Genomic DNA, 25600 nt, shown 5'->3' with positions numbered 1-25600 from the left:
TTACAGGAATGAATCGAACTTCCTAGTATCGCTTAGCCAACATGCGGTTGGAAAAACTACGGTGCCAAAACGATCGGCGGCGATAAAACCTTGGCCATAATGACCGTCCTCTGGTCTACGAAATGGCCGCAACCGAATAGTCCCGACCTCGCAATCTGATCCCCGCAGTACAAATGCGTTCAATGTAGGAGAATAATCCACCACGATTCGAAATCGCCTGCGTCACACATGTTTCATGGAACTGCGTTACGTGCTACTGGTTATCTACACCTTCTTTATTTCATACATGCCCGTAAATAGGCTACGTAGGAACGTAGTATACTGACATTAAAAATGCATTTATTACGTTGTGTGAGGCCTGGGTCGCAAGCTGTCATGAAAATACAGATTTGGGTCGTGGTCTAAAAAATCTATGAACCACTGACATAGTATGTATAGTCCTGAAGCATTCAATGTTGTGCACTCAAGTGAAGCACAATATTGCGATTTCCGATGTTACTTTCATCTGTATCTGATCATGGAAAATATAAATATGTAAAACAATGAAAATTACGTTTTAAGTAAATGTTGTCACTTAAATAAAGGCTCTCCCTAGTTTAAACACGTTTTCTCTATCTTCATTTTCGTTCTAAGGACATAGAGCTCAAATCCATATTCCTGATACACATAAAATGAATCGTGAACTTCAGTGTAGTTCGTTGGTTACTTTGTAATATGTGTAGATGAGGACTAAAAATTCAAAATACTGAACTAAAAATTATATACACGCCATACCTTCTTGAAATGTTGACAAAGTATTGTGTATTACAGGTTCACATGATCGATATTATACTATATATAGTCATTTCTATGGTCGGTCGCATGCGTCAATGCGCTTCGAAATCGAACATGAGCTTTGAAGCCAATGTTATATTGATACTTAATCATTTCAAAACCTCACAAGACAGGTACGATCCGGTACTGTTCCATTAAAGAAACCTAAAAATTTTGAATACTTATTCTGGTCACAAATTATGATGATCTGTGTTAAAATACATAACGCTGTTGGACAAAAAACACTTTATTGGTGACAGAATTACTAAATATGTTCGTATTTTCTTATTTTACGTCTACGAATCTGTGAAAGAAGGCGTGATATGGGTGCGCTAACTGCCGAAATTGTGTTTGAGCATCTGATTTATGGTACGGAACCTGAATATAGCTTTCCAAGTCCGCTCCATTGCCATTATTTCTGAAGCTGGAGGAACTTTTTGATGCACACTGTCATCTAGGTTTGCATTTGAAACAAACATCAAATTAAAACAAACATGTTTAAAACATGGTCCTTATTGTTTAAAACATGTTTTTGCTTTTGTTTTTCAGCCATAACGTCACTAATTTTTAATTGTGGCGTCAAGGTGGATTAACATTGACAGTTGAAAATACAGGGTAAATATGACTCCTACGAAAAGGGCTTCCGACCACAGTCATAAACAGACTAGACATATCTTTAACAAGGACTACATCGTTATGCAACCAAGAGGAGTGTTAAAGCGGCATGAAATGTGGATTCAGGGTGGTCATTTGTGGTATTGCATATATGCAACAGTATTTTGCCACAGAATCCAAGGACAACGTTTTTGTCTAGGCCTGGACGTAACCTACAAACTATACATCAGTAGGGGTCCGCGAAGCACTTCCAGGGGGTCCGCGAAACCTCTAAATTTGCAAAATGAATAATAACCTATTTTTTTATTTTTTATTTTAGCGGAATCACGAGGCAGTTTGTGGTTCATTACGGCTAGAAATTCATGACTCACATCAACAGAATGGCCGTCTTAGATGAAATATTCTACTGTTAAAACTCATTGCAATTGCCAATAGCCTACTGATACAAACATATTGATTTTCGGATATGTTTTGTGGGGGATTATGGAAAAAATAGAAGTCGGAGTAGTAAGGTCGAGAAGGGTGACAGGTGACTTCGAAATGTTTATAAATATCCATTATCACCTTATAGCTATACATAACCATAATAACTTCAAGATGAGCTGCAAGATAGAAAAGAATGGGCTGGACGTTATATGTTCGTTAAAAAATCTGTTTCCCTATTTTGGTGCCATTGCCATATATGTTGCGACCATACTTAAAGGTATCATTGAAAGCGTTTCTCGTTATTATTACATTCGTCACCACCTATCTTTGTGGAATTGTGGAATTTCAAGACATGACCACGTATTAAAGAAATGCAGCAGCAGAATGAGCTTTGAAATAATATAACTCAACCCAATTTCTACATAAATAGTACGATGTTATTATCGAGAAAAGTCATTTTGCTGCTGTTTATATTAGCCTGTACAGTTATATTTGCACAAGAAAGATGACGGTTGCACGATAATAGGGCTAAATTTGAAGAAAAAAAAACGTGGGGTCCGCAGGGGTCCACAGGGGGTCCGCGGAGACAAAAAGGTTGAGAACCACTGCTATACATTAACCAACACTAATACAATATATGAGTTGAATACAGTCCAGCCGACACATGCAAAACAGATGTGTGGGTGTTAACGACTAAATACAGACTCGCTGGTGCAGACTCGCTATTCTGTTGCCTAGGCTTACTTACCATTACATGTCTAAACGTTGCGTTCTTGCAGCTTTGCGCACGTGATCAGCTTTGTATGTTTGTCATCGTTACACGTCATAATTTCTTCTTTCCCGTTTTCAGACTTATTTCTACGTCATAGCCTGCTTGAGTAGGCCTATATATTGGTCTTCGTTTTAAAATACTAATTATTGTCTCTTTCGCAGTATCTTGATCAGAAGCACACGAAAGGTTATTCGAGTTTTCATTGTAATTGCAATTGCCGTTGTTACGAAAGCGAATGTGCTTATCTAACCTCGACGTATTGAGACATTGACCTGTTGGGAATTATTGCAGCACATGTTACCACTATGACTATACCAGGGGTCACCAACCTGGAGCCCGCGGGCCCCAGGTAGCCCGCGAGGACCAGATGAGTAGCCTGCGAGCCTGTTCTAAAAATAGATCGAATAGCAGCATTTGCCAATATTCGTCAGATTATTACCAGTGAGCTTTTAAATATATAATTTGAGTGATTTAGCTATTCTTGTTTATATCACACTATAACACGTGACTTAGAAATGGCAATACATATATATATAAACACTTAAAATGATGATATCAAATATCCTAAATTACAATTAGTAGTATACCAACATGTAATAGAATAACAAGATATCGAAGACGTAAAATACGGCGTACTGCCCATACAAGCGACATGACGGCATGCCATCCACGGTCTTCTTGAAATGGTGGGGGGTTCCGTTATGGTAGCTCGACGTCCAGGATAATACCAAAGTAATAAACAGGTTGCAGATAGCGGTGAAGTACTAGCAGATGCAATATGCCGATTACGTATTGCATCTTTTGACACAGCTTGTCTCTCTTACACTCGACGCAGTTTATAGTACCAGTACGTACCTTTTTTTTAACTTTCTGTAATCGATGCTGCTGTCAGGTAAAATAAAATATGTCATGTCTGGATGCTGAACAGTTAGAGATTGAAATTGTACCACTGCAAAGTCACCTACACCTCAAAGCCCACGAGGGTGCAGCAAACTTTTGGTGCCTTGTTGACACGGAAAAGTACAGTGGTGAATGCGCAGCAGCTATGAAAGTTGTAAGCGTGTTTGGTTCAACCTTACGTTGGGAATCAGCCTTTGCGGACACGACCGTCATCAAAAAACAAACTCAGAACACGCCTCACTAACGCACATCCGGAACACTCACTCAGAGGTGCAGTGTCAAGTTACATACAATAGTACAGCGCACTTAGTTGATAGCATGCAATGCCAGGCCTCCCACTGACTGGTATAGAAACAGATAACACGATGTCCAGTCTTACGTGTGACATGATGTATTTTAAAATTTGAGCTGACAGTTGTTGTATAATTTATATAAACATAGTGGAAAAATTCGTGATTTCTTAAAAAGTGTTAGTGGCTAGCTAGTTGAAATGAGATGTTCTGATTTAAAAGACTCTCTTAGAAGTCTTACTGCTATGCAATTCCTGCCCAGTGCTATTAATATCAAAGCGGAATTCCATCTGGTACGGGTAAACGGCGGGAGTAAATGGTAGCCCGTCGCTTCAATCAGTACCCAAAAGTAGCCCTTGGTTGCAAAAAGGTTGGTGACCCCTGGACTATACCATCGCCAAACTTCATTCGTCTGAATCACAGACAATCTGCTTTGTTTGCATACCACTGTTGTGTTGTGTCCGGCTAATTTTTACAACTGTCGAGCCATGAAGATAAATATATAAAGACGAATTATCCTTATGACATTTCAAAGATATCAACACTTATGTAGCCTAACTATAATTAGCCTAGTACTTTCATTTTTCCACATACATGTTTCGCACCCCTCTTTTCTTCTGCCAATAGCATAGGTGTTCTTGGAGGCTCGTCCTTGTCATCAGGATTTAATTACATTGCAAATCGGATCAGGTTTTCGGAAGCGCCATGACAAACAATAACATCAACGTAAGTCAAACATCCACCGTACCGGGCTGTTGTATGATTATGTAAGTGTGTAAGTTAAACGGCGATTTGCATCAACTTATATGTACCATAATCAGCTTTGCTAGCATCGGAAGTGCTACTAGTTTACAGTGCTATTTAATTTACTTTGAAACTTTAAACGCTCAACAGTTTCGCGTTCAGCGCTAAATATTCATAGTAGCTTTGTTTGTGACACCTCGAAGACATTTATTTACTTATTATCGCTCGACACCATTTGTCTTAGGCTATAAAGGTTTGCTATGACGTCAAATTTTTGATTTCATAATTGAAATCTTATGTAGGCTATGACTTTACTTCGTGAAAGGATTTCCTTGAAGAATTGGGGTCAAAGTGTCCTATAGTGCTGTACGCATGGTGGCTCTCGAGTACAATTATGGCATCGCTAGAATGGCAATAATGCAACAACGTCCTGCTCAGTGGAGCTTGGTCGCGTCTTCAACGTAAAAGCAATGCATAAATATATCTGTGCGTGATCCGAACTGCTTTAGTCTATGGGTGTGCAGTGTGCACTGTGCAGCATGCAGATTGAGGACACAAAGACATTAAGTTTCAGCCATCCTGCTACCCCATGAAATGCGCTCCCAGAAAGATCGAAAGCGATCAAATCAACACATATTTGCAGAAGCCTTTGATATTGAAATATCCAGGTGCCTAAATGGCAGTAGTCGAATAGTCCAGTCCTCATAATCTGACACCCGCCCTCGATAAAAAGGCGGCTCGCACAGGAAATATTGCCCGACGTGAACTAGGGCTAATTTGCACCGTACGAGTGTGACTAAAAGAGTTTTGTTTTTCAAGAAACAATCTCTACCAGAGGTCGCGAAATAACAAATATTTCAATGAAGAAACTAATGATGGACCCTCCCGAAGGTACCCTGGGAGAACCTCATGAATAGTTTTAACCGCGTGACATGAACAATGCTCAAGTTTTACAATTACGAGTCCTAAACTCTCGAATACACCACTTGATCATGCATTTGGAATATATGCATGTACCAAAGTATATCATATCCAAGTTAGTTATGATTTAATTTGAAAAATCTTCGTGATGTAATTCCCCGTAGAAGGATGGATGCGTCTGGGGAGTTCTCCTGAGTTCCCTTCAACTAAAAATATTCACCCCTACCACCCCTCCCCCACCCCTCAAAAACACCTGGCTACCCCTTGTTGATTGTGTCTCGAAAACCTGCTGCGGTGTCCACGTCAATCTTCTTACATTTAGACCAAAATGACGATCGAAACACTTCTTTCTCGACCCATCTCGCAAATTGGAAAGTAGTTATTGTACGACGCAAATTTTTTGTCGTATCCGGCTACTGAAAATTAGTGTCAATGGACTATGCATATATCACATGGAAATTGAGACATCATACAAGACCGCAATGCCTTCATTTCGTAGTCTTCAAGACTCAGATTTGCATATATCGCATGTATTCTCGTGGTTGCTATATATTTTCCCATTAGCAAGACAGATTATATCAGAGGATTTCCTTAAGCTAGTGCAGTTCTAGAGCTCTGGGAAGCAATCACCGAATCAATCAAATCCTCTTGTTGCGCCGTTAAAGCTATCGAAGAAATCAAAATCCAACGAATCGAACGTAAATGTGCATACTTCATTCGCAAATGGCTGATTATCCCAGGATTAGAATCGGCCTGAACAACACGACACAACTATGGTTGGCAATCTACTTTGAAAAGAATGGTAGCGCACAATGGGACTGAAAGAGCCCTCATCTTTCCCAACTCTATATAATTATGGACATTATCTTACAGTACTTCAGTACAGTATTTCAGAGGCAAATGTACCAGGTCAAAATCTAGTTGAACTTATCCTCCGCTTATCGCCCGAAGCGTATAGTCTCGCGGTGGCTTGAAATGAAGACATTTGGCACTTGAATGTATTTATGTGGGTCGTAGGTTGCATGATGCAGGATCCAAGAGAAAAATCAATTGCATCAGGTAAACTTGTGAATTCGATTATAGTATCAACTACGTTTTTTCGGACGGTGTAAGACAATTCCATCGGTCCAATGACTTTCCCTGTCGCTTTGTTGCATACAGGACGGATACTGGATGTACTATGCGAAGTGTGCGGTGATCGCAGCTCAGGCAAACACTATGGTGTGTACGCCTGCGATGGATGCAGTGGATTTTTCAAGAGGAGTATTCGCAAGAATAGGAAATACGAATGCAAGGTTTGATATTAAGTTTTAGGCGCCATTTTTTCGAGCATGGTGATACCCAGCTACAGAGCTATATGTTTAGAATGAAAGCGAAAGAAACGTGAATGTCCAATGCCTGGTTTATTTCTGCATCTTGAGCTTATCTAGAGATCCGTAATGATCTCAATGACGATATTATCGAACAAGAATATGATAGGATTTAACAGTATATGAAGTTTAATAACTGCTGCTCAATCGAATCATCGGCCACGCCCGGTGGATTCAAAGACATATGACCTGCGAACCGATGAAACATTGAACAAAACACCCAAGAGTTCAGAAATATCTTACTTCTAATATCATCTAATCTACACAAAGCGTAAAATAATGTTTGCTAGCTACCTTCGAGAAATAGAAATGGAGTGACTAATAACTCAACTCTTAGCATAAAATGGCTTCTCCATACAAGCCCAAACTTACAACGGATGAGGCAGACGCATAAATGCCCATAAATCAGTCGAAGACCTTATTGTTCGTTGGCGAAGGGGCTAAACACGCGAAAGTTGCTATTTAAAACTTTTTATATTCAGAAAGTAAAACTTATATGGGATATGTATATCAACACATGTATACAAGTACTGTATATTATAAACAATCACTAGCACTTAGAACTAAAATAGAATACAAATGGTGTATGGTTATGTACGTTTACTTTGAGTCGTTGTAGAAATAGCATGTTTAAGAAATGAACGACTGCTTTTATACTTCTGCTCAATTGTAAACATAGGAGTTGCAATGGGGAACCATTGGTGTTAGCACTTCATACCCATACAGGAAGAATTGTGCATGACACATCAATGTTTGGGTGCCAGTACCTCCAGAGTGCACAATGCATATATATAACGATAAGATATCACAAGGAAAATCTTCACGTCAACCAAAATTTACACCATAAAAAGAAAACAGAAAGCTCTGTCACAGACACCATATTTCGAGCAAGACGAAGGTAATTGCATCTGAGGAAAGCTTCTGTCAGCAAGCAATAACATTGACTTTGGATGAGTGGAACAACTGGATTATCATAGAGAACTATATGCCGATGACTTTTCTGTCCCATTGTGTGACTGGAACCACATTATATTTACCATAATGAGCTTCCAGGCATTGTTGTAATACTGTATATGGTGTCAATATATATTGCCAAGATTACGCACCGGGATCATATATTGTTGATTTTGCATCTTATTTGAGCCGTTTCGCGCGTCTGGTAAAACTGGGAGCCATTTTGATTTGACAGAACTAAAATAGACGCTCGCTCTGCATGCATGTGGATTGGCCACAGATGCAACAATCCCAAATAAAATGGTTTTTGTTTTAATCGCATAATTCCAACGATCTCTATATTCCCCATACCTCTTTGTATGTCGTTGGAACTGTGGGGAATAATTCAGTGCATGCAACACTGTAGAACGGCCCTTATTTTATAGTATAGGCATGTTGTAGACGCTCGCTCTGCATGCATGTGGATTGGCCACAGATGCAACAATCCCAAATAAAATGGTTTTTGTTTTAATCGCATAATTCCAACGATCTCTATATTCCCCATACCTCCTTGTATGTCGTTGGAACTGTGGGGAATAATTCAGTGCATGCAACACTGTAGAACGGCCCTTATTTTATAGTATAGGCATGTTGTACCGTTTTATGCATTCGTAGTGAAATCGGATATGGGCCTATATGTTTTCTGAAGGTTGTTATTTGAAAGTATAAAGAGTCCATGCTGTTTACACAGTAATTTAGGGGAGCGCAGTATTGACAGTGCGCTATCGATTTATTTATTGCTGCTTTGATTTGTAGAGCGGTGTGAACATACTCGAAATAAATTTCTGATATAATCTCCGATAGGGATATTTTTCCTCTAAATATGTGTAGAAACTACGTAAGACAAATGCTTAAGCCATGCAGTAAGGTAGGCTACATGAATCATTCAGGGATTATAAATAGACATACAAAAGTCAAATTCTTTGCTACAAGAGTTACGATGATGTTTCATGATAATCCGATGTAAAGAGATAATTATGGAACGCTCAGCATCAACACTGTTCGATGCTCACACAAATTAAATCGTTGCAAGAGACGTTGGTTCAAATCAGGCCTCTGATAATAATCAAGAGGGCGGCGCATGTAGAAATAGTAACAGAACGAACGTCAAGGCTCGTAAGACTTTCCGATATAGGAAAATGGTGAGATAACCTTCGCATTATCATTATTTCACCGTGTACGACATTATGTAATATAGACATTTAATTGCGGTTAAATCAGAAGTTATATGAAATTTTGCGTTACGTCACCATCGCTTTAAGTTTCAAGATTTTTGCTATGTTTCTCCCGCTAAAGCTGTTGAAGCAAATTTAATATCGCCTTTAAGCACGATGAATTGCACATGATCAATTCGAAAATTATTAACGGTAAATCAGTCGCAATATTACATACAACCTAATTATAATTATTTTTGATGCCAACCTGAATAATAGAGAATATCCGTCTGTGTTTTAATCTCAAGGCATCGGATGTGGCTGAAATCTGCGCCTTTGTCTGTTTGTTGTTCAAGTATTCAACCTCATTGGTCTTTTTGCACCAATCCTTACTGATTGCTGAGCTACCGACTTTTGTAACGTCACCTTTTATGCTTATGCGGATGCGATGGAGTTTGTGGATGCAGTGAAACCGTAGCACCCGGTTGCATAGAACGGATAAAATGTGTATGCGGCTGTCTGTATATTTACAGTATGGAGCTCTGAATAGCTTTAGCCATGCGTATACGCTGTTCGCCATTTTGTCCATGCGATTCCGCGAAAGTAACAGCGCTTGGAACGTAGAAGCGTTGGCTTAAAAAAACTTTCGATAACCGTTAGGTTCATTTAAAATGATTAAATGGCCATCGTTGATTCAACCACGACTTGTGTTCCGAAAATTTAATCTATATTCAACTTGTTTGCGTCTTTGGAGAGGTGTGTTATGTATATGTATCAGAATAGGCCTATATACCAGACAACATGAGTATAATTGTCAGTAATCGTAATTACTTCATCAATGTACTCGATTGCCATTACAATTACGAATGCAGCAAACTCTCGAAGAAATCGATTACGATTACGATTACATGGAAAAGCAATCACAATTCCCCACGATTACATTTACTTGGCTTCTTAGAAATTTACCCATAAAAGTATATTGGAAGATTGCAATGAAGACCTCATGAGAGAACAATTTTCTTTGTAAATGTGACGTAATTTGCTTGCTGCGTCACAATATATATATTCCCCAACTTTATAGGTGACGATTTGTGCCCCAGCAGATTCCAATGCCGAGTAAAGAATTGCGAAGTTACGACTGGCGCCAGTCTCAAGTTATAAAGCTATCAATAATGATGCTGATATAATAACGCACTACTGCTACTAACTGCCTGTTCAGTGTTTAAGAATGTTCAGCTGTTCGCCTTACGTCATAATCCTTGTAGAAGTAAAAGGTTACCGTTATTTTGCAATGAAATCGATTACATATGTGAAATATTCAATTAGAATTAAGATTACTTCGAATAGTTTCAAATGTAATCGGTTGCGATACGATTACTTGAAAATGCTGTAATCGCAGCGCTCGATTACGATTACAATTCACGATTACCTCATGTCTGAAACCCATCAGACTATATAGACGCGATGATTAACATATTGGTGCATGCCTACGGGTTGGGATTTAATGGTCAGGTTACGGGTTCGACTTCCACTGAGGTCCGCCGGAGGACCCCTGTATATACGTATACGCGCTTTGTCTACATTCTACTCATCGCAACGCTATCTTAGTATATGCAATGCAGTCACTTACATATACAGCGAAAACACGCTATGCTACAAGTCACAAATCACATGGATTATTGCTGAGGTCACCAACACGCGGCCCGCGACTTGATTTGAGATTTCAGAAGAAAGCCCAGAAAGCCATTTGGAAATGCTGAAATTGACTATGGTTTCAGCATATTCTTGTTGTTGTTTCAAAATAAGCTATTCTGCTGTGCCCAACATCACTATTCGTCACTAGCTAAAACGGCTTTGGCGATGGCAACAGCATTCCATCGAGGGAGAATCATCTGATATGAATGGGTATATTGCCCTGACGTGCAATGGCCCAAACATTGCCATGACAGAGACGCTAAGAAAACGGCTTAGGGCAGTGGCTCTCAATCTGAGGGCGCGCCCTCTTTTGGGGTCGTGACAGCATCTGAAGGGGGCACGGAGCTGCGGTCAAATGAATAATTTTTCGCGCACTACGCGATTTACCTCGAATTCGTAGTTATTGATCTGTATAGTCCGGAATTCAGAATCCCCTCATCAACAGTGATAACCTTCGATGCCATCAAACTATCCGTTGGGATTGCTAGCATTCTGGTTGCATTTTTCGATATATCGATGAGGGGGCGCGATAGTTTTCAGTATCATAAAGGGGGGCGTAAATAAAAAAGTTTCAGATCCATTGGCTTAGGGCTTCCCCGAAGATCAAGCTTTACCCGGAGATGGTCTTTCTGCTAGTAATGTACGTCGCTAGCCCTAATATCGCTTCCTTAGTCGCTGAAAACCGTTTCCAGATAACGTGCACAGCACAGAGTCTAAATAAAATGAAATTGATGACAATTATTTTTTGTTGTATTTGCATTCCTTTATTAACATATTACTTCTTTTTTGTCACTATGCCCATCGCATCTGTTAGGTGGCATAGCGCGGTACCAACGTTTAATAACGTGGTTACCTATTTTATATCGATATTGAATTTATGCGTTGGTGCTTGTCCGTGACATCGGGCGTATCACTCTGGTGAAGTTGAGGATTGATAACACGCAACGACAAAGGTTAAAAGAAGATACAACCATAGTTAACTCGACCTCGGATTCACGTTTGTTCTCACGCAATGAGAAACTTCCACAATAATTTTATTCTTTATATGTGTCGTCACTATCAATCCTGGGGAATCTTAACTTGCATCAATAGAAAGTCCTTACTAGAGATGGTCTTACCAAATTTTAATGGAGGGGGCACGTTATTGGTTGGATAGGAAAGATTTTAGGTTGTAGGGCATTAAGACACGGAAAAAATCAGAAGTGGGTAATGAAGAAAAGGGTTGGCAACCACTTATATAGATGTATACGATGAAGAAAAGTTGTAACCAGTCAAAATCATAGTCGGTTCAACAGTTATAGCACGTAGTTGTATATCACTGGAACGGCATGAATGGTCTGATTACGATCATCGCGGACCGTATAAATACTGCATCGCGATGTAGGCCTGGTCTAAGATATTTTAAGTGCGTTTAATCATGGCTAATGTAGTTTGGGAGATATTGGCATATATCGAGATTTTGGGGGAGTATGAAAATTCAAATTTTACCAAGATTTCTCTATGTTCCCGAGGGCCTACAGCTACAATTCTGGTATCAGATTGTATAACTCCGAAAGTTACATCGAATGAGCATATTGACTTAATCATAGCTAATGTAGTTTGGGAGATATTGGCATGTATCGAGATTTTTGGGGGTATGAAAATTCCAATTTGACCAAGATTTCTCTATGTCCCCGTGGGCCTACAGTTACAATTCTGGTATCAGATTGTACAACTCCAAGAGTTACATCGAATGAGCGTATTGGCTTAAGACAAGGGTCGGATGATTCATATCGACCCGGTATATTTTCAATTGTAATTCTTAAGGAGACATATAACACTGCGCTGTGACGTCAAAATTGATTTCAAGCATGTCCGTTTTACAATAATTTGTTGTGTTAAACCCAACTCTGGCTGCACATAATCACGATCTGGTACAGAGGGGCGCACGAAAAATCCTCATGGGAAGTGAGTTGGATACCTCTGGTTAAGGATTAAGGTCATCTAGTGTGCGATAATTCGGCAGCACAATCAGGGGAATACGTAAGGTAAGCAGATGCAAATGATCATTCGAACAACGCCATTCATATCAGAACATACTGATCGGGGCTCACATACCCGAATCCACGCCACAACAATATATTTCGGACCATGGGTACATTGCTTGATGTGTCGTCATGCATGGTGCAGATCACATTGTATTGCCGGTAGTGAGCATTTATAATTAACACGGTGCATCAGTACGAAAAGGTATGCAAGGATGCGAGATGAACTTGTCACACTAAAGAAGTGGTTTTCAACCATGGGGTCACCTTCATGATCGCGCTGACCTTTTTTGTTAGATTCAGCTTCCCAAACAGTTCGTCCGCAGGTCTGAGGTGATGACCCCTTTGGTAGTGATCATGTATCAATTATATACATATATTGAATGCTTCTAAGCAGGCAGGGTGCATGAGTTCGTCACAACAATTTCAGTGGATCGCCGCAACGAGAAAGATTGAAGAACACTGCCTTGTAGAACAAATGGAATAACTCTACAAGGAAGGATGTCGTTGATAAAATTACAGACTTAATATACGCAACGCATTTATCGATAAAATGGCATTTACTGCAAGCGCGACAATCATACGGGCTTCTTAGCTGTATTTGCATCATTCGCAAAATTGTGTACATTCTGTCCTGCCATTGCTCTCCCCTATGCATGATTATGAGAAGCTCGGATGGGATTTGACAATTTAATTACCAAATAAGTTGTACTGCTCTACGTTATAGACCGAGCAGGAATGGATTTGTTTTAATCTTGCAAGAGATATTGTTCGGGCCTAAATGTTCGATATTTTTGAAAAATCTTGATAATGACAGGCCGGATGGTAAATGGCATGTGAGTTAGCAGGCCTCGTTAATCTGTCACCCTCCAAACGTTTTGCTGCAGCGAATGCAATTCACGCGTTTTTTCTTGTTTCCTACGCTATATTATTACACCATAATTCGGCTTATGTAGAGGTTAATAGTTGAACATTTTATTCACATTCTCCAACTCCAACATACATACGGTGAAGATTTGCTGTTGGTTTGCGCGACTTCTTGTTTTTTATAGGCATCCCGCGTATATAGTTGATGATATAGTTGTACTTAATTCGCAGACACTCAAATAAAATGGTGTATAGCTCCTTGGAGAACACTAAACAAACCTTCGTACACGTCGATTAGTATCGTATCCGCAGGGCAAAGTCAGATTATATTAATTTCCGCGAGAAGTCAAAAGATGATGAAAGTATATTTATGAAGCGCATAGTTCTGAATTGAACGAAAATATTTATTCTACTCACGAAACCAGACATGACGTAGCGCGTTTTATCATATGGTGGGAAATTGACCTATATATATATATACGGATATATGTATATAGGGTTTTATGGTACTCGATTATTAAGGTCTTGTGCACCAGGCCTGGGCGATCTTTCTAGTTGAATCACATATCTCTACACATAGTACAAAAAATCTACGACCAGACTAACCATGTGCGGTTCCGTTAACAGACATTCCTCGTTAAGCTCACTCTGCTGCGTTCGTCTATGTATTTTTTAAATATTTTCTCTGGTGATGGTATCGATAACAAGTCGGTAAAAATGTTCGACAGTTTCTGATACGCTGAACAACTCGTAAAAACCACTGTCATGACAACTCGTGGGATGGTGGTGTGCTGCGTTCAATTTACAGTGTCCACTGTCCACTGTACAGTTTGTAGTCGCAAAATGATTGATGACTCCCTCCGAAACAAGTTTCTTGGACGGGAAATGAAAATTGTGTGTGCATACGAAGATACGTATTTAGTCTCACTCGATGCCGTTTAATTCCGACATCCACTTCTCGATTCATATTCCATTATTGTGTGACTTCATATCGGAACTATATATGCGTGTGCGTGCTATGAGACTATCTCTTGATGTTATATCGTACCCAGAAAAGGGTTCAGTATTTGTCAGGGTCAGTATTTGATAGTGTGGTCCAATTTCCAAATGTAAGACAGACGTACACGTACAGCCTACGTATTCCCTTCTGGTTTATGATTCAATGCATAAGTGTAATGAATGAATATATATGTCTACATTCCGTCGATTACGCGAATTAAATACCCTTCACGGTAGACTACATAGCAAACGAATGCATTGTAACTATGGATGAGATAATAGGACTGTTCAGTATATGTTGGACGCGGATAATGGCAGAGATTGCGAAACCCGAACCCACAAAATAAAGTCCTAAACCTTCTGCCAGCAAACCTTGTTTTCGTCACAACACTTCGTTTATGACTCAAACACATTCCTCTCGGGCTTAGCAGTAGACAGAGTTGGAAACTAGAAAATTTTCAGCTTTTCCAAACTGGATTGGAATTAGAATTATAGCTACACAGTTGGTTTTTTTTCAGACTATGGAATCACTTCATTTGCAAGCTGTGGGAAATTGAATTAAATGAAATGAAAATTAAAGCATGGAAACATTTCACAAATTAGATTGCAATTAGATTACCAGCATGTCACTCTAATCAGTCTAATTATACAACTAGAATTATCAAGTCTGGTAGTGTAGGGCATCTGTTTTTTAACCGCGGTGTTAATTCGCGCATAATGCGAATAGTCTTTACACGGAAATTGCGGTAAGTTATACGCAGAATATATTCTGCATCCAGGGTCCGCTGAAAGGGAGCTGCGCCGTTGACAAGCTACATAGGAACCAATGCCGCGCGTGTCGCCTTCAACGTTGCCTGAACAGATCCATGAACGCGGGCGCCGTGCAAAACGAGAGAGGCCCCCGAGCGCCGTCTGTCAAACGGAAAGCAGCCGAGACCGACATTTGCATAACGTCAAAACAAGATGCTATCGTCATAAGTCAGTGCTGATGTGTTTACGAAATTTGACGAAATGTTTTCTCCAGAGTATCGCATCGCATTCCTTTCGGCGATAAAGCCTGCTTTATCTTGCGCGTTTCCTTTCGGAGGATGCGTTAAATAGATTGATTAACTGTACAGGAAATCCGAAGAACCTATGCACCATTGACAGTCCATCGATCGATATAAATCGAACGACTTCACCTTGCCCTGTGCCTCTGTCTCCTCCTGCTTCCCACCGCCCGTATCAGTCTACTTCAAGGTAAGCCCGCTATCCGACAGCATGTCGAACATGTCCGCATTCAATTCGAAATAAAAACCAATATCTACTGAATGAATACTAGTCGGCCCGTAAGTTTACCGGACCACGTCCTGTCAATCGATCTCGCCTTCTGTCGCTTTCCACCTCACTTTGGCGCTTGTCCTTTTGTATTATCTTCTTTTCATTCAGTGTGTATGCCTCCTCTCTACATCGCCTAGGCCCAGGTTGGTGTCTGATTTTAAAGACTACTCCAAGTCGTTTCGAGACTTTCCTATCTTTTCATTGTATCGCATCCTTGTGGTGTTTTGAAATCATGAAATTATTTCTTTTTTTAATGATACTGAGCTGCTACTGATGCTGCCTCATCTTCAGTGTTGGACAACTAGCAAATTTTCATTTCCAAATCAGATTAGAATTAGAATCATAACTACTCACTTCTTTCAAATTAAAATAACCTAATTTGCAAAATCTTGAAATTGAGTCAAATCACCAATTGGAAATACATACAACAACAATCATGTTCAGTTGATATCAATACAGAGTTTGTTCTCCTAAAAATGAGAATGACAAATTGCAAAAATAACTCTGCACACCAAGCCTTTTTTTCGCTCGATACAGTTCTCGTAGCAATTTCATGAAACCAAAAATTATAGATGAGAAATAAAATTTGAGAGTAGAAACATTTCTCAAATTATGTTAGAATTAGATTACCGGTATTTCGCTCTCATTAGTCTAAATATGCAACAATAATTGTCTGCTCGGCTCTGCTTATTGACTCATGACCAATTACATTTGTAACTCACCACGCTTAGTAGCGATTTTCCGGCCCTGCCATACTGCCATTTCTTGCAGCCGTCTACTCCGACCCGTGCGTTTGCGTAGTCGTAAGAACTAAGGAAACACTTTATTAATTAAATTCGTAGCTTTTTGTGGCTGTGAACGGACTTGACGTTTCTGTCGAACCAAATGTGTCGTCTTAATTATGCTTGGCAGGGAACCACTACTATTTACCATGTTCACATCTTCAGCGACCTGTCCCAATCTTGTGTTGAAACTGATTCGGGATTCCAACGACGTTCTTATTGATGTCATTCTCCGTTGCAGGTTATCTCCAAGTCTCGATGCTGATTGCTTGCAGACATACGGAAATCGTGTGGAGTACAGTACCAGCTTATTGAAACAGATGTTCCCTGTTGAAACTGGAAAATCTGATTGCTATTCGATGTCGTCCTGCTTGCTAGTGTGTGAAATGGCGGCACGCGCTCTATTCGTAACAGCTGAATTGATAGATTCCGCTTCTCGGGAAGATTCCACACGGACGATTACGGTACGAAACTCTAACAGCGCGTGCTAATTTGTGTATTGACTCAACTCACATGAGTCATTGTGCATGACTCGAACCAAGTCATGTGACGCGAGACTAGGACGGCCAAGACAGACATTTGTAACTTGGAAGAATAGTAAAGTCAATTCATTATTGGTATTTCGTCTATCAGTCCTGATACTTGGAAAATAGGGCCAGAAACTGTTAGGAAAAGGGACAATTGCGATATTAAGAATGTGAGCCATTCTATATCACTCCAGCAGAATGGAAAAAGTGTGTGAACCGGGTTGAACTCAAAACTGCACTGTGAACACAATGACTTGGACTCGGACTCACGTCAGAACACTATGACTCGGACTCGACCCCCTATACTCACTGACTATAGGACTCGGACTTGACTCGGTGCTGAATTGAAAATGACTAGACTTGACTCGAGTCAAAACTATATAAGGGAGATTGATTTGTGACTCGGAACCTTGTGACTTGGTTACAACCCTGGTACTGACCTTGCAAATAACATTTATGCACGTCGTTTCGTTGGTACAGATGAATTTTATCCAACGTCAATGGCCACAACTGATGGTTATGCATCTAAGTCGGGGATACACGAATACTCATAAGCAATTGCTGCTGGTTTCTGCTGAATTCAACGACGTCGAAGGACATCATGTAAAGCCACTAGGTATGTACAATAGGCGAACTGACTAACAATTTTTCACTTTGTTTCAATGAAATTGGCCTGGAGCTAACGGTCCAGACTTGCGGATCAGAAGGTTAAACAAATAAGTTGATGACATCACTAATTTGGGAGGAAAAACTAAAGACAACGCGTCGGTCATTTGTTGTAAATCAATTAGGCTGCATTTCGTATATAGGCCTATAGCAGGCAAAACAATTATATCTGTCTGTCCACGATTTTAACTCGAATGATAACGTTATCTTCTCTCTTGTAACGACTCTGGCTTAGCCATTTTCTTCGTTTAACGCTCGCACTATATTAACCTGGTATTCAAGTTTCTGCTTCGGGGCGCATCTTTATCAGAGGCAGGGGCACCGCATCGCTTTTCAGGGCGTTAAACGAGGTATAAATTTCACAATTCATGCCAAAACTATACTCCAAGTAACAGCGAAAAACGTTATATGTGCAAAACAACCAAGTATATAGTTCCAAAAATAGATTTGGTCTACTCTGGGGTCGTATAAATTCAGTGTAGACCTACGTTTATCGGAGACGGTTTCTTCAAAAACTTATGTACAATTTATGCAAAGGTGTTGTTGCCTTGTTAAAGAAATCTACTTATAGACTTAGGGTTTGTGGTCTTTCATTTTTTCGCTCCTAAACGTTCATGAATCGTACCGCAGATTCCCTTGAAGATGTTGAAGAACGTTCGAAAGCTGTAGATCGCCTTCACCATATTCTCTCCACCATCTCTTTGACTGACTTAAATGAGCAGGAATTCATGTCTATTCGGCGGGAATTGATCCTCGATAAAGCGGGTAGATATGTCTAATCGTTTGCTAAAAGCATGAAAGACACTATGAATTTTAAACTTCTTAAATTATAATCGTATCCTTGGATGCTAAGCCTTGATTATCCAAAACAGTGGTTCTCTACCGTGGTTCCGCTAAGCATTTTTAGGGGGTCTGCCAAACCTCTAAATATGTAGCATTCACGAGAGATAACCTTGTGATTTTCTAAGCTAGACTCGATCATATTATAGTATAGAAACTAGTAACCTACGGATAGATACGCAACTCCCAGTGGTTACGCTTGGGCAAGCAGTATTTTTTACTATCGAGCAATCGAAATGCAGCATAATTGATAGTGCTGGATCTGGCGACCCGAGCAGCGCTAGTGTCGCACTGATTCCGCAAATATAAATTAAAATATTGTCAGCACAATGGGACCACGCCGAAACAGTACTTAAAGTCTGATAATCGGCATTGTTCCAATGATGGCCGCGCCGGGACACAATCAGCATAATAATGGCCTATTCCGTCATGCGATTGCTCGAAACAATGCCGATTTTCAGACTTTGAGGGCTGTTTTGAGCTGGTTCCATTGCTCTGGCAAAATTTTAATTTGTATTATCGGAATCAGTGCGACGCTAGTTTTTAATTACAACCAGTTTTAATAATTTTCAGCGTTCTGGTCACCAGCTAATAGTACTGTCAATTATGCTACTTTTGGATCGCTCAGCAATAAGAGAGACCATACTTGCCCGAGCGTAACGACGGGTTTTGCGGGAGTTGCGTATCTATCCGTAATAGGTTAGTAATCTATAGTCAGTATAAGTATCAGTTTATTAATATTTTCATGATTTCAAAACACCACAAAACTGCGATACAATGAAAAGATAGGAAGGTTTCGAAACGACTGGAGTAGTCTTTGAGATCATCAGACACCCACCCACCTCATATGAAGCAGTTTTACTTCATAACTGCTAAATCGTCACGGCTCACTTCGGCATAATGTCAGTTTGCGATAAAATTTCCTACCCCATTTAGCCGGTGTGCAATTTAGTCAACGGGTATGTCTATTTATACAAATATACCCCTGTATACAATGGAATATTATATTCATATTTGCTAATAATAATGATTACTATAAAAGTAATGTGAAATGCTAATAATGTGAATATTTCATTCAATTATATACTGAAGTTCTCTATACCTCCTCTCTTCAACTATGACACGTATAGTTTTGTCCGCCGAGACAAGAAGATTGAGAACCACTGATCTATAATATTATAAGTTTTTTCGGGTGGATACGCTGTTATCAAACAATCAATTGAGCAAGTAAATGAGTACAGTCAAGTAAAATGTTCAACCAACCAGGTATAGGTCTCGATTCCTTCCTTATATAAACGTTACACAGATTAAATTGACAAGGAGAACAACAATCACAAAATCTTCTTATTTCGAGAGGTCTTCTTATGTAAGATAAGATTTTACAAAATAGGATTTACTAGATCGCAAAGTCAACAACACAGGAAATACAAGTGACAAAATTTTCTGACCTAATTAACGCATCGACGTATATATCAGTGAATACGATCGTCAAGTTTATATTAGTTGACCTCACAGGAATTTCAGTAATTAAAGTTGGATTGTAAAAAGCTGATTTCGCATCCTAATCCAGCTTATTTCGCAGTCGAAAGATTTGGAAGATTTGGATTCAGTGTTTAGGTACACGAAAGTCAACATTGTTTCTGCATATGCTAAAAATGACATTTTTTGTTTTGTTTTCGCCAATGTGTAATAGTGTATGAGAGGATGTTGTCGTCTCACTGATCCCTCGCGATGATCCGAAATCGTTCCCTGCACGTCTGTCCGATCAATGCCTGTCTAATATTCCTGAGTAATATATTTTTGTATATAAAGTAGTCCTCTGGCTATATATAGTTTTGGGAAATAAAAACGATACACTGATTTGTCACGAGTCATGACATCATCATCCGCATTATTCAAGACACTTGGTCAGCAATTTGTATTTCAAACACCACCCGACGGCCCCATGCTATACAAGAATCAATGCTCCAGCATCTAATATTTAACTGCGGGAAGCGAGCGGCGCAGTTGACTTATGTATGATATAAAGCACCGAGTGAAGGAGAGAAGAATCTAAAGAAAGAATTCGGCAGTAAACGGCAATAATATGATCCCGGAAAGACGAGAGGTACCGACTGATGAAAGAGCGTGAGGGCGGAAAACGTCCTACAGATTACAAAGTTAAAGACTCTGAGCGTTGGTTATATCACCGACGTGACCCAAATCACCCACTAGACCAGGGGTTCTCAACCTGGGGGGCGCGGAAGGCTCTCAGGGGGGGCGCGAGAAATTGACGAAGTCACTATAGGGGGGTGCGAGAAATTGACAAAGTCAGTATAAATTGTACGTGTCCGAACATGTGTTTCACATCCATTATGAGAAGACGATTAATGAAGATGGAATTTATTACATATTCAAGAAAGCTTGCAAAATACAAACTCTAGCAACCGCGCTCAACGGAGTATAGTCTGATTTCAACTTGATTTGAGCAAATTTTTGAAATTCTTTGGAGATATAGAGAGCAATTCCCACGTGTAAGTCATTCATTGCTTGATAGCTTTGACAGTAGCCTAAAGCTTGGCGCGCTGGGCAGCTCTTGTTAGTAGCTTGCGAACTGCAGTGCCTAAGACAGAATTAGATGCAACATAGGTTGCCCGGTTTCGCCCTCAATTAGGCTATAAATCAACACAATTTAATTAATTTCCAAAACTGATCAAATTTAGCCTGGCAGGACAGAACGACGCCTTGCGCTCTGTACTCACGGCCAGCATCAGGATTAGTCTCAGGGTGACCTACCTTGAAATTAATTATTGGATGTCTTGTTCAATGTTTTTTGTTATTTTCAAACAAGTTTGGAGAAATTTGCCATGTAAAAGACTCAACAACTGGAATGCCGATTCAAAATTGGCGTAAGATATACCTTATGTATACTATTAGATCAGGGGTGGGCAGCCTGCGGCCGTAGAAGGGAATTTGAGCGGCTTTCGACGCCTAATTCAATTAGTATAGGCTATATGTTGGCGGCCGTAGACATGCAAATTGCAATTACGAATAATTCACTCCCGCATTTTCGAGCGATTTTAATTAATCTTGAAATTTTCTTCGCCCTCCGCGCAATTCAACAAAACTTCATTTTTTGATTTTAATGCAGTAGCGCCCGTCTTAATCTGAGCCGGAATGGGAATTGGCAAGAAATAACAATTCGTTCGCAGCCCTGAAAAATTTTCGCGCTCCGCGCGACAATATGCACCTCCCGGCAACTATTCATAACATTGCCACTCGCGATTTCGTTGCGTACAATAGGCCATTGTGAAAAGTAGAATATTCCGGAGTTCACCGGGAATGGATATGGACAGTTTACCATAGGAATTTTGTGTCCAGATCGTTCATTGCGGCTATGCCCTGGAATGCGGCCTTACGCTACCCCGTACATAAGTAATCGAAATGCGGCCATGATTATCAAAAACGTTGCCCACCTCTGTATTAGACAAAAAAGGTTGAGAACCACTGCACTAGACAAAAATGAATCACTGCTGTAAACGCGTTGTGGTGATCCGCAATCAAGGAATTATTAGTTTCATCTGATTAGTCTTCCTTTGTACAGTACATAGTTTCCTTATCGTTACTGCGTTATTCTATTGATGAGAAATTTTAGGTGAGAAATTTAGCAACGGACGGGTAAACGGCGGGAGAAAGGGGTAGCTATTCTCATTAATATTTACCCAAGAAACAGCTCTTGGTTTCAAATAGTTTGTTGAAACTTGACATATTGTCTTCACGGGTAGTGATGAATATAAGTTGGGCTTAACAAGGTGTGTTGAATCAAAAAAGTATGCGAACCATCGGTCTACCATATTCCAAACTTACGCATTTCCATGTACAAATGCAGTGTACTCTACTCTTGAAACTGCGATTTCACCACCTTACAGTCAAACAATCAAAATGAAGAAGCTATGAAATATTGTACTTGAAACCAGCTTTCATATAACACCCTACTCGCTTAAATATTATAGTAGGGTTTTGAACAATTTGCATTCTTAATTGTGTAACGCTTGACCGATTTCAGACCATCGATCAAGTTTCGTCTCAATTTAACCTTTAACACTACACCGCATGGCATTTAATACCACATGGGAATATAGACCACTAGACTAGCTACTCAGAAAACCGAGTGCCAATCTCAACTGTAATCCAACACCTTTTCGAATTTTACATTGATAAACCTGAATGCTACAGATCTGAAATGAGCAGAAAATCGTCAATTTTCAAAATTACGTAACTTTCGACCCCGGAGTTCAATTTTCCTCAAATAAACTTTATTTTGTTCGAAATTAACTCATCTATGCGTGTACCAAATTTCAGAAAATTTAGGAATGTGGTGGTTCCAACTTTTGTTGTCCAGGTTGGGAATAAGCCAAAGGCGTCACTGGTTTATTGAGACGCCAAAATTATACAATGATTTAATTATATCCGAATTCATAAGTTTTTGTAGTTTTAACATCGTGGTGCCACAAGGTTACGCGTCGGCGTCCGTTGGTACTTATATATTCTGTATATTTTAAGAGTGCGACGAAGAAATAGCAACAAACTCGCGACAAGATTCCCACCATTCAGTGCTTGTTGATACTCGAAATCGGTAAGAAGAGTGATTTTGGCGAGGTTTTGTTCACGATTGCGCATTGCAAAAATCCGTAGGACGCGTCGAGAAATATGTGAATAACTTGCTCAGCAAAATCTCTTTTGAATTCATCTGTCGAACGAAATTTTACTTCGTTTTTTTACAGACTTAAAATGGACGTTGTCGACGAAGTTCTCCGCAAAGCAGACGCTTGTGATATCGAAAACATATTCTTCAAACGCGCAATTGGTACATCGAAGATTTCTGATATAATATCGATCATCGTTGGTAGCAATAGGCAATAAGAAGATAATGAAAGACAGGAAAAGAGCAAATATTATAGGTTCAAATGAACGTTTATTCGCATCGTACATTCATAATTTGTTATATAGTATAGTATATACTTGAATGTAATTTTCGCAGAACTATAGCCAGTCCGCACAATAGCTTGCGAGCTGCCGTTGAGGAAATATTGATTTTCATAACTTTCCAAACATGATTTCTAACGTATTTCATATAATTACGTTTTCATTATTTGATGGATATGAAAATAAGTAAGATGCTTCCAGTATATGAATTATAGCCCTTTTGTGATCATGATTTAGCTAAATTCTTTAAATATATTGATGGCATATTAATCATTGCCGATACGACGATATACACTCTAGACCTGGCAATGCATTGTTACGGCGTCAGATTATTGCAACATTGATATTGGTCATAGACTCACAGTGTAATAACGGTTTCTATACTTGCCACAAATATTACCTGAACATTATGGTATTTAGTAACCAACACCTCAATCGGGCGGATTTGGTTTTTATGATACCATAAACGTATCAAATCAAAATAGATCGCGTACGCCACTGGCGTAGCCAGACGGGGGCAAAATGGGCCATGCCCGTGAATAAAAGCAATTAGGAATCGTCCGCGTCTCTCCAAAGAAGTTTCTCTTTTAGTTTGTATTGGAGCATGTGAGCGATCTTTTGAATGGAGACTTTCTTTTTGAGGTCACAAAATAACAGCATGTTTCAACAAAGTTATTAATTACAATTCGCCCGCTTGAGGCTCACATGGCATATTGATGAAGATGTATAATTACGTGCCCACTAAATCTTTGATGAAATCGCTTCTATTAGCTCTAACGGTAAATCTGATAAAGATAACGCATATGCAATATGCAAATAACAAATACCAATTTCATTCATTCACTTTAAAAAAATCGCGCTTCGCGCGGAGTTTTTGGTACGATGATTTCCCATAACATTAGTATTATATCATCAAATTATGTGTGTAGCGAATTACATATATGTAAAATTATCCCATAAGTTGTGTTAATCATGCAATAAGGGTCCAATACCATCGTTTTATTGCTATATATATTTCCATATATTAAAAGCGGGGGGGGGGTCTTTCACCTCATCAAATTATTTTACTGTCTACACCCTTGCTGTACGACTAACTTTTCCCATTACACGATGATGCATTCTTTATATCAATTTCGTTGATCTCTATCATTGATAACAATTGTTATTACGGACCAAGCACACAGCAGAGAATCACTATATATTATATGAACGGAAAGCTGAATATTAAGAGAAAACTGTTCCAACAAAACAAATAAAATTTCCGAATAAGACAAGGTGCATGGTCGTTTAGTGCTGAAATTCTTTTCACGCTAGCCACACCAAGCAGAGAGTGTTACGAAGTTTAAATGAAAGAGTTTCATCAAATCTGTTATAATGACGTGTAAAATTGTAATAATAAGGTTCACAGTGCTGAAGCTACCAAGGTCTGTTTGCAAACGCGAACCTCCAAATTTCTGACGTTCGCACACCGAACGTGAACGTGAACCTCACGTTCACCACCATCCCTAGTTTATTTCATAACTTTAGGCATTGTCGATAGTTTCCCATGCGGACAGTATGGACAGTGGACACGTAAAATGGGTCACGCTTGTATTAGTTTAATAGGATTTCTCTTTACTGGGTTGAATATGCGGTCAAGTATTTTGATCGATGCATAACATGAAGTAAATAAAATATATTGCTATGACGGCTGTTGTTTGCTTCGCCAGTAGATCCAGTGCAGAAGGAGTCCGCAACATGTAGCCCATCAAGGGCATGTCGCAATAAGCAGCCATCAAAACTTAAGATGCTCAACGATATCATCGATGATAACAGCAACTGCCAACTGCGCAAAGGTGACGAAGCAATACGTTTGATCATATACGAAGTGACAAATCCCAGAGCGACAGTCAACGAACAACCATACCGAACACATGC

At 39.6% G+C, this 25600-nt stretch overlaps 1 protein-coding gene across 2 annotated transcripts; it reads left to right on the top strand.

Annotated features, from left to right (window-relative positions):
- Positions 1-36: 36 nt before the first annotated feature.
- Positions 37-25370, top strand: LOC145459487 (nuclear hormone receptor family member nhr-62-like). Of its 2 annotated transcripts, XM_080338144.1 has the most exons (9): positions 5966-6540; positions 6643-6776; positions 15363-15561; positions 15702-15822; positions 16927-17149; positions 17693-17828; positions 18509-18643; positions 23261-23333; positions 23482-25370. In XM_080338144.1, exons 1-9 carry the CDS (start codon positions 6486-6488, stop codon positions 23618-23620), a joined length of 1215 nt encoding a protein of 404 aa, XP_080194270.1. In that variant the 5' UTR covers positions 5966-6485; the 3' UTR covers positions 23621-25370. The 2 variants fall into 2 exon arrangements, with proteins under 2 accessions (XP_080194272.1, XP_080194270.1); XM_080338146.1 differs by lacking the exon at positions 18509-18643 and having other exon boundaries at positions 37-6540.
- Positions 25371-25600: the final 230 nt, after the last annotated feature.

The sequence above is a fragment of the Botryllus schlosseri genome, chromosome 16, assembly GCF_051294905.1.
Source record: "Botryllus schlosseri isolate E-star chromosome 16, Bs_hap1, whole genome shotgun sequence".
NCBI lineage: Eukaryota > Metazoa > Chordata > Ascidiacea > Stolidobranchia > Styelidae > Botryllus > Botryllus schlosseri.
This window is presented reverse-complemented; position numbering and strand designations above follow the sequence as displayed.